The sequence below is a fragment of the Micromys minutus genome (assembly GCF_963924665.1).
Source record: "Micromys minutus genome assembly, chromosome: 23".
Lineage (NCBI taxonomy): Eukaryota > Metazoa > Chordata > Mammalia > Rodentia > Muridae > Micromys > Micromys minutus.
In genome coordinates, this window is record NC_137958.1 from 47,115,226 (window position 1) to 47,124,646 (window position 9,421).

General features: G+C 45.2%; 1 protein-coding gene across 1 annotated transcript; it reads right to left on the bottom strand.

Annotated features, from left to right (window-relative positions):
* Positions 1 to 4,329: 4,329 nt before the first annotated feature.
* On the bottom strand, positions 4,330 to 5,433 carry TMEM229A (transmembrane protein 229A; the record flags this gene model as incomplete). The annotated part of the gene is made up of 1 exon (XM_080936528.1): positions 4,330 to 5,433. One exon carries the CDS (start codon positions 5,431 to 5,433, stop codon positions 4,330 to 4,332), a length of 1,104 nt encoding a protein of 367 aa, XP_080792654.1.
* Between the last annotated feature and the right edge of the window lie 3,988 nt (positions 5,434 to 9,421).

A 9,421-nucleotide genomic window follows, 5' to 3' on the forward strand; every position in this document is an offset into this window, starting at 1 on the left:
AAATATTATCCATTTTTATACTTTTCCTTAGTTATGAGAACGTGTTTTCACTAGAACTCTTTCTCTCCACACACCATGGAGTGATTCTGGTGTCTGGGCTGCTTGTGACTGGAATTAACCGCCTGAGTGATGAGCCTGCTGTCCCAGTGTGGAAAGTTGAGCGAGGCCAGGGCTAATGAATAGGCTCCATTACACAGACAGACAGTCGCCACTTTTGTTCCTCCCCTGCTACCAACTCTACTAGAAGGAAAAGAATAGTCCTGGCAACACAACAGAACCTCCCCTTACTGCTGCCTCTCATGACACCACAAAGTAGGTTTCCTGTGTCCGAAGGAAGCAGGCAAAGGCACCAAGTTTTTGTGTGTTTGTTTGTTTTACTTTCCTTAGGTAAAGAAAGGGATGTAAATTAATTGAAAAGGTAAAGAGTTGTGATGTCCTGTAATATATGGAAACCCTGGCTTGATGACAGTAGCAGACAGCCCATCACTTCCCCTACTAAGTATTGCAAGCGCGCAGCCTAGCTTCGAATCATAGATATCCAGATGTTTGACGAAACTTCAAAGGGGGAGATGAACCAAACCCACCCACAAAACGCTCCTCCATTCTTCTGAAGCACAACCCGGTCTGCCAAACTGACTGAGACTATTTTAAAATAATAAAAACACTTTAAAACATTGTTTCTTGTCAGAAAATTAGCCAATTAGGTATACTCCTACAACAACGAAACAGGGCGTATCTTCACAAACGGTGTGTCTTTCCTAGTTGCAGTATGGACTGCTAATGATCAAAAGGCAACGGAATAAAGGACACAGAATAATGGAAAATCTTGAAGTAATGCAATGAATGTGTTAGCAACTTTATTGGGGTTTTCTTTGATATTTTGACTTCTGTATCCATTGCTAACCAAAAGATTCAAGAGCTTACATCCCTCTTTAGAGTCACAGAAATGAATAGAATTGATTTAAACCCTTAAATACTTCTAAAATCTCAACATCGCATATGTTAAGCACACTTTTTACGTCTATGTTTTCCCATTAAGACTATATTTTCTCAGGAGAATGCAGGATACTTCTCTTTACAAAAATAGGTCCTTCAAGAAGACAGGATATCATTGCATGCCCAAGAGTGACCTCAAATCTGCAATCCTCCTGTTGCAGCCACTTTAGTACTAGAATCACAGTTGCATGCCACCACAGTTGGCTAAAATCTTTCTCACTTTGGGCGTGTTTAGTTCTTACAGTGATATCTGCTTTAGGTACAATATTTAATGTATAGCAGTGATCAATTTTATGTATATTTATACCCTGTGATATGACCTACTTTGCATCTTAGCATATTAGTTTTACTCCTTTATGTTGCAGATGATTTTAGCTTATAGGATGAACTTCCTTTCAGAGCACTGATTAAATGCAAAGGCATTACATTTAAGTGTAAGGGACGGCTGACTGTCAGTCATTGATTCTGGTATTAATTAATCTGTTGTGTACCACACACTAGAAGAACGACACGGGCCTTTTGCAGATGATGTCTGCCTTCTATCCCGCTGTCTGTGCATCTCTAACACCAAGGGAGGTGCAGTGCAGACAAGATGCAAATCACCAAGACTGGTAAACTGAGGCACAGTCAGGCCACTGTTATAAACAAACCGATGAGTCCAGCATCCATTAATTCAAATATGAATGTGCAAAAGCTGTATATCTTGGATAGTTATTGAATCTATTTGGGCTTCAGTTTTATTGCCTTCATTTATAAAAGCAGGGTTGTTGCAAGTTTAAGTGAATATATACACATATATGAATATGTACTTAAAATATATACTATGTAGTCACTTAAGGCATAGTATATAAGAATGTGTTCTTAATTTGATATCTATATAATACCTGTACATAAACACTTTAAGGAAGTTTTGTTAGATAGCAAGTACTTTTAAAATATTAACTATTATCCCACCTTATCATTTGCACCTTTAAACTACCAATAATAACAAAGTTAAATGATCTGATGGTTTTCTTTCCCCGAATCAAAGATCAGAGCAAAATGACTTCCCTTAGAAGTGGAGCAAACACAAAACCCTAAAGCAATACATACACTGTGTTGCCAGACAGGCCAGTCAGGACCTGAATACAAAGGCACTCAGCAGAAGTGGCAGAGGGACTGTTAGCTGGGTTAATTTTTAGGAATGACGGGTTGTTGTGTTCCCGGGACCGGACTGATGAGAGTGACAACTCCAGCCTCTCGTCATCCACTAGCAAACCAATAGTCTTCAACAACAACAACAAAAGGAGTACAATTTCAAATAAATCAAAACAAAATCACCAACGCAATAAGGACAGGGATTTGTCTATGGGTTCATTGCTGTGTCCTCATAGTCCTGGCAAGCATCTGGTTACTATATTTTAAATATGTCTAATGAGCGGAAACTTTGCTCTGTCCCTGTGATGGGGGCAGAATTAACAGGAGAATAAAGCGTCATGTATCTCTACATGGAGGTTTGCTGAGTCAGAGAAGTCCAGTGGGCTCCTCCGTGGCTCGGAGAATGGCAGATGCAGGGGGTGAATGGAATTTAATGAGCATCTCAGCAGCCCTGGTGCTGACTGGACCTTCCCAGGAATGTGGGATGTGCAGCCCTGACACACCAAACTTAGACTCCCACACACGTGTCACACGCTTGACGTACAAACACCTTGTCCAGCATCTAGCTTTACTGCCTTTTCTTAGATATTTTTTCCCTCAACCATTTTCAGAAACCTTTGGCCAGTGACCAACTGACATATAAGCATCTTTTGAGAAACCTTTGGTAGACATCGAGCCTTTTAACCTTTGTCTGATGGAAAGAATCTGTTGGGCACTGCCCATCTCACAGGTGCGGTGACTACATCACACGGCTTATGCCTTAGCTCAGGGGAATGGATGACTATAACACTATCAGAACTGTGTCTGACATCTCGTGCAAACATACCATCTTTTCTATTTTCATAGCAATGTTTCCTTTCCTTGAGACAAAAACACCCTCCCCCTTTACAGCACACGTGAATGGAAGATTTAAACCCATCAAGACATGTCCCAAGTTTCCCTGATTATCTTTGCACTGAAAGCTGAGAGGTCATAAGTCATCTTTGGTTGAGCCACACTCCATCCTTCTTGCTCTTCTAAATACAACAGAGCAGCAAACACTCTCAGAGTACATTATTAATCAATTAGATATCATTTCTTAGAATGCCTTCCATCATCTCATTTATAACTGTGAAGCTTTTAGACATGAATTAATCATAAGACATCGAAAAGCTATCACAGATTTACGCTGTGTCTTACTGCATCAGCCTGATCCGAATTCTGGACCTGGGGTTTCAAAAAAGTGAACTGTGGGAGAAATATGGAGAAAACGCATCAGTAAGAAGAGAAAACAATTAGGTCCAATGTAATTAGAGGGAGAGTTCTATATTTGAAACTATATATTTGTTTCTATATTTGAAACTCTGTGTAGAAAAGGGGTCCTTAGAATTAGAACACTTTTGAAGGTGGTGTAATTCACTCGGCCCTGGGAAATATAGGGTAAACAGTGGTTATTGCACAGTTAGAAAAGTTTAGATAATACCATGGTCTGATCAATGTTAACATACGTAGTGTTTAAGGCTAGCCAACGTTGGAAAGCAATCATTTCCAAGATGGTGATCAAATATCTCAACACAGTGTCACCTGTTGTTGTTGACAGAAAGGACTTCCTCATATCAGAGTGTGTCCAGGGGACACTGTCACACTTGCCAGCTTCCTCCCACCTGTATGCTGGACAGAGGCACTTTAGTAGCTGTGGTCTGAAGTTTCTGAAGCAGGAGACAGAGTTTCAGCAGCCACCGGTAAACATGGCAAGAAGGTAAAATGAAATTTCATGGAAAAGAAAGTAAACCTATAATTACATCAGAGACTTGGAGAAGTCACTGTCCTCTGGTCTGAAAAATTCCATAGAACAACAACAACAACAACAAAAAAAAAATATGTAGTTATCACTCATCCAACTCAAGTGAATCCTACCCATTCCTGTTGTTAAGGTCGAGTGGTTTTGCTGTTTGGCCTCGTCAACTTTAGACTGTTGATAAGTTAAATATTCTGAGTTATTTTTTGAGTAACATTTCAAAGCATTAGACTTCACACATAGATTCCAATCAGTCCAGAAAACTAAAATATCGAGTACATACTGATAGAGTTTAGTAAAGTGTACAAAAATTAAAAGACGGAAAGCAAAACCACTTTGTTTAAAATGTGTAAAAATAAATTGAAGCTTTTTTCCCCAGACTCCAATACTTTCTTTTCTCCCTCCTCCTGCCCCCAATCCTAGTTCGTTGGGACATATTGCACCTGCCACAAAACGTTGGACAGTAGATCCTGATACAGACTAAGAAATAGCCAACCAGGTAAATACATCAAGGTGATGAGGCCCATGAAATTAAGCGGATAGTGAGAATAGTCCCAGGAACAGGCACCGCACATGCGAAGTCCCAGACCCCAGGAAAACTCCCACGCATAGATGAAGATCACATAGATGGGCACCCGCTTCCACGTGCCCCAGCCACGACTGTAGTGAAGGTGGAAGTAGAGTTTTTCCACCACGAAACTACAACTTCCATACATGAAGAAAGACCAGAGAGATGTGTGGCCACTACTGGCCCTATCTCCCTGCCCCAGCACATTAAAGAAGAAGGTGAAGAAGATCTCATCCAGAAAGCCGTGCATTCCAAAGAAAAGGAAGCGAAGGAGGTCTGGTAGTCCCTGGGTAGGGGCTCGTTCTGTACCCCTTAGGCTACGAGGTCGCTGGCCACCAGCCTCCCAAAGGATCTGTGCGTCCCGGGCTGCGGGCAGCGTGTCCCTGGTTTGCTGCTCCTGTCGCCGAGGGTAGCGCAAACACAGGAAGCGCTTCAGGAACACTTGGCCGTGGTAGAGCGCGAGCACGTACTGCAGCGCCAGGTCGAGCGCCCCCGGCGCCGCCGCGCCCCCCGGCCCGCCGCCGAGGCTGAGCAGTAGCGCCTGGCCCGCCAGGGTCTGGAGCCCGACGTGTGCAGAGGGGTAGAGCAGGAAATTGAAGAGGAAGGCGCTGGGGCAGCGCGGCCGCTGCAGGTAGAGCTGCTCCAAGGCGAAGTGGGTGAGCGAGTGCAGGAGGCAGCGGTAGGGCGAAGAGAAGCCCAGCATCCGCAGATCCAGGCTCCGGGCGAAGCGCCTGGCAGAGGACACCAGCACGTCCAGGGTGATGCCGTGCATCCCGTAGAAGTAGAGGCGCATCCAGGCGGGCAGCGCGCCACGCTCGGCCGGAGCTTCAGCAGCGGACAGCGGCTCGGGACAGCGGGCGGCCGCCTGGCTATGCAACCCGCCGGTGGCCCTGGGTCTCTGGGTCGCGCCGCTCCTCTGCGATGGCCCCTCATTCGCCACGTCGCTGCCCGCCATGGGCTACCCCGGTGCCCGGGGCCCAGCGGCCGAGCCCCACGCCGATTCCCCGCCCCGGGGACCGGGGAGGGGCACACGTAGCTTCGTTCGTATAGGGGTCTCCCAGCGCTCGGGAGACGCGCAGGTCACCCGGGACGCGAGGAGTCCCCTTGCTGTGGCCCTGACGCGACCTCCTCTCCAGTCTAGGGTGAGGTGTTGCCCCGCCCGCGCTCGCGATCACCCTGCACGGCCTAAGGAGTGGCGCGGCCGGGAGAGGGGAGGCGATGCCGGGGCTGTGGGGAGGAGAGCCAAGGCTGGCTGCAGCTCCATCCCCTCCGTGGCTCAGCCCCGCCGCCTCTGCGGCAGTCTCCGGGAGCGTTACGCGAGCGGAGATCGCCCTTCCCCCGGCCCTTCCCATACCCCTCTCCGCCCGGCTCGACCTCTCCCGCCTTCCAGGCCCCCGCCCCGCCCAGCCTCCCGCGCCAGGGTTTACAGGGGTCTGCCCGGAAGGCGCAGCGCGCTGCCGGGGTCCCCTTTGCCCATCCCTGCAGCCGAGGGCCAGTGCTGCGGGAGGCTCCCGCTGGGTTGATGGCAGGAGTGGAGAAGCCCCTAACAGGTGTGAAGGCTAACTGTGGGGCATTCCCGGTACGGTGGAAACCAGGGCCAGGCCTTGGCTGGCGGAGACAAATGGCCCGGTGCCACCAGCCGGAGGCCGGGCCCGGGACCAAACTGTGGTGCTGTATATTTAATGTCCGTATGCAACGCCAGCTGCATCCCAGTCAGTGTGTTAACTAGAGACTCCACACCTGCCTGCCCAGAGCAGCCTGCAACTGAGTGCTGTCCCTGGGCCTGATCCTCCTTTTCAGTCTTTGCCTAGGCTACTTTACTCAGGGCCAAGCCAAGAAGAATTGGAAAAAAAAAAAAAAAAAAAAAAAGAGTTGAGGTTGTGTGAGCTGTGTCCTGACTGAGATGGGATGGTGGGGGCATCCCCTAGGAAAGACAGAAAGACAGCTTGGTACAGATCAGGGGTGTGTGTGTGTGTGTGTGTGTGTGTGTGTGTAGGGGTGGCTGGGGGGTGTTCTTGCAGAACTAGGTCATTTCAAATACAGAGTCAAATGGAGAGCCAAGCCTTTTTTTCTTTTCCTGTCTTTTCTTTCTCTTCACCACCCCCTTGCTCTTTCCGGCCTGCCTTGGCCTCCTTCCCTCTTTAGTCCCCTTCCTGGCTTCCTGTCCCTCTTTTCTCCTTCCTTCTCTTCTCTGTCCTTTGTCAGGTAGAGGGGATGGGGGGTCTTAGAAATAAGTTATACCTTTATACTCCCTTCTCCTGTTCGTGTCTAAGCAAAAAGTAGGTAGTAATTTTACTCTGCCCTGGAGTTCAAATCTTCCTTGTATAAAAACAAAACAACAAAAACTTTATGAAGACACATTTTCTTCAGGAGAACATATGCTGGTAAATCTTCTGTTTCTGAAGCAACCTTGTTCCTGTCTTTTTCCTTACTCATTCCACCCGTGTAGGCTACTATCTGTGGTAACCATGTTGTCTAAGACAGGAAGAGAACACACATTGTTTTGTCTGAAGTCAAAGCAAGGCTTTCCCCACAGCAGTTCAGGTGTGGTAGGTTATTTAAATTTAGGTTGTTTTTTAAATAGTAGATTAAACTTTAAAGATATATGTCTTCTAACTTTTCCCAAGAATGGAAGGGAAGCTTGCAGAGTATGTAGGGAGTCTTTTGTATTCAATAGTCGAGCTCCTAAGCATTTTATATATGCTCTAGAGACAAGTTCTGACATTAACTGTAGTCTCATGTCAGTCTAGTGTCCTGAGATTACAGCCTGTGCCAGCACTTCTCCTTCTAAGGTATTGATTCTACCACACACTTTACAGTGTACGGCACTATACAGAGTGAACAGTATAATGTGTATACTTCACATGCATGTATGTATGCAGGGTTTCTACTAAATCTTAATGGAACGTATACAGTAAAAAATTGAGAGCTCACTATTATCAAGTACTGTGACTTCCAAAAATGTGACTATTCTGGGCCTCATTCTGAAAATTTCCCATTTTTCTTAAAGTGATACAACATACACATGAGCGTATGGAAAGCCAAAATATAGGTACAGCTACTACCTATTTCTCCTCCATGTTTCTTTTATGTTTTAATTGCAGTCTCCATTATAATACCTTGGGATGTGAGAGATGCTCACTTTAAAACAAAGCAAAGCAAAAAGACCAATAAATATGAGAAAGCTAGCAAAAAAAAAAAAAAAAAAACACCAAACAAACAAACAAACAAACAAAAAAGCTCACAAAAACCCTAAAACCAAAAAACCAACCAACTTATTTATGCTATATTTAGTTCTTTTCATTCAGCGTCTTCTTCAAAAAATAATTTGTGAAGAATTAGCTAGGGTCGAATTTCATTTAAATAAAGTAACTGAGACTGGGAAAGTTTTAAAGAAAGGAAGTTTGTATAATTCATGAGTCTGGAGGTCCCAGAGCCTGGCACTGGATTTTGCTGGGTTCTATCACCGTCTCAAGGTAGATAGTTTCACAGTGGTGGGAGTGTGTGCAGAAAAGATTGTACGGTGAGAAAAGAAGGGATTGATAGGGATGGATAGGTCAGGCTTCTTATAGGGATTCCCTCAGCCCAGGAGATCAGCATTAGTGTCTCCTGAAGCTATTGGATGACCTGTTTACCTTTCAACATGTTTCTTTCCCACCAGTTCCATTATCCAACAATCCACTCAGACTTGGGAGCAGTCTCCCATCATGAGATACGTTGGCCACCACAGGAATGATGTCCTCTGTTTCTGCTTTATCTTCTTATTCTTTTTTTTTTTTTTTTTTTTTTGCTTTGATCATCCCATTGCAGTAATTGCAAATATTTCTTGTTTTAAAACTACAGAATGGATTTAATGATCCACAAGAATTTTATAATTAAAATCTTCATGTCGCTGTTCCTGTGAACATAAAATTCTTCAAAGCACTCTGTGTGTGTGTGTGTGTGCACATGCGCGTACACTTTTTCTCCTGTCAGAAGCCAAAACTGCCAAAATATATTTTTAAACCTAACATGTTCTTAGGAGATGGTTATATATAGAATGCTACAGAAGACTCAGAAAGCTGTAGTGAAATAGGGTCAGCTTGAGATTGCTTGGGAGTAGGGCATCTACTCAACGAACTCTATGAGATGGAGCACATGGCCAGAAACTGGAGACTGGATAGCTCAGAGACCTAGGGTAGAACCAAACATGACTGGTGTTAAAATGATTCCTAATAATATTCTGCAAGGCTCACAAAGCCTTCCTCATCAGGGAGGCTTCTTCCATCATGAAACTGGATGCAGAGACCCACAGCCAGACATTGGAGAGAGGGTCTAAATTAGAGGTCTCCATTAGGTCTCTCCAGCTCAGGGAATCCCTCGGAAGATGGAGAGGAATGAATGTGAGAGTCAGAAAGCATGGAGAACACTAGGGAAACACGTCCCCACTGGATCAAGTGAGCAGGGCACACGTGGGCTTGCAGAGACGGAAGCAGTAGGCACAGGGCACGCATGGTCCTGTACGAGGTCCTCTGTTTATGCTGTAGATGTTGGCTTGGTATTTTTGTGGACTCCTAACTGCAGGAGTGGGTGTATCTCCGACTGTTTTGTCTGCTCTTGGGACTCTTTTCCTCCAGTTGGGTTGTCCTGTCCAGCTTTGGTGTGAGGATGTTTGTCTAGTCTTACAGATTTTGTTTTGCTATGTTTGTTTTTTGTTTCTCAGAGGCCTGTTCTTTTCTCATGCCAGACAAAGGAGTAGTGGATTAGGGAGAGGGGAGGTTATAGTAGAGGGCTGGGAGAATTGGAGGGAGGGAAAACTGTGATCAAGATGTATTATATGTGAGAAAAATCTATTTTCAATTAATAACAAAAAGGAATGCTTGAAAGTATTGCTCTTTGGTAGAATGTACTGGCTTCTTTGACAGCAAGGGTTAGGAAAGTGTCAGAATAAACACATCTGTGCA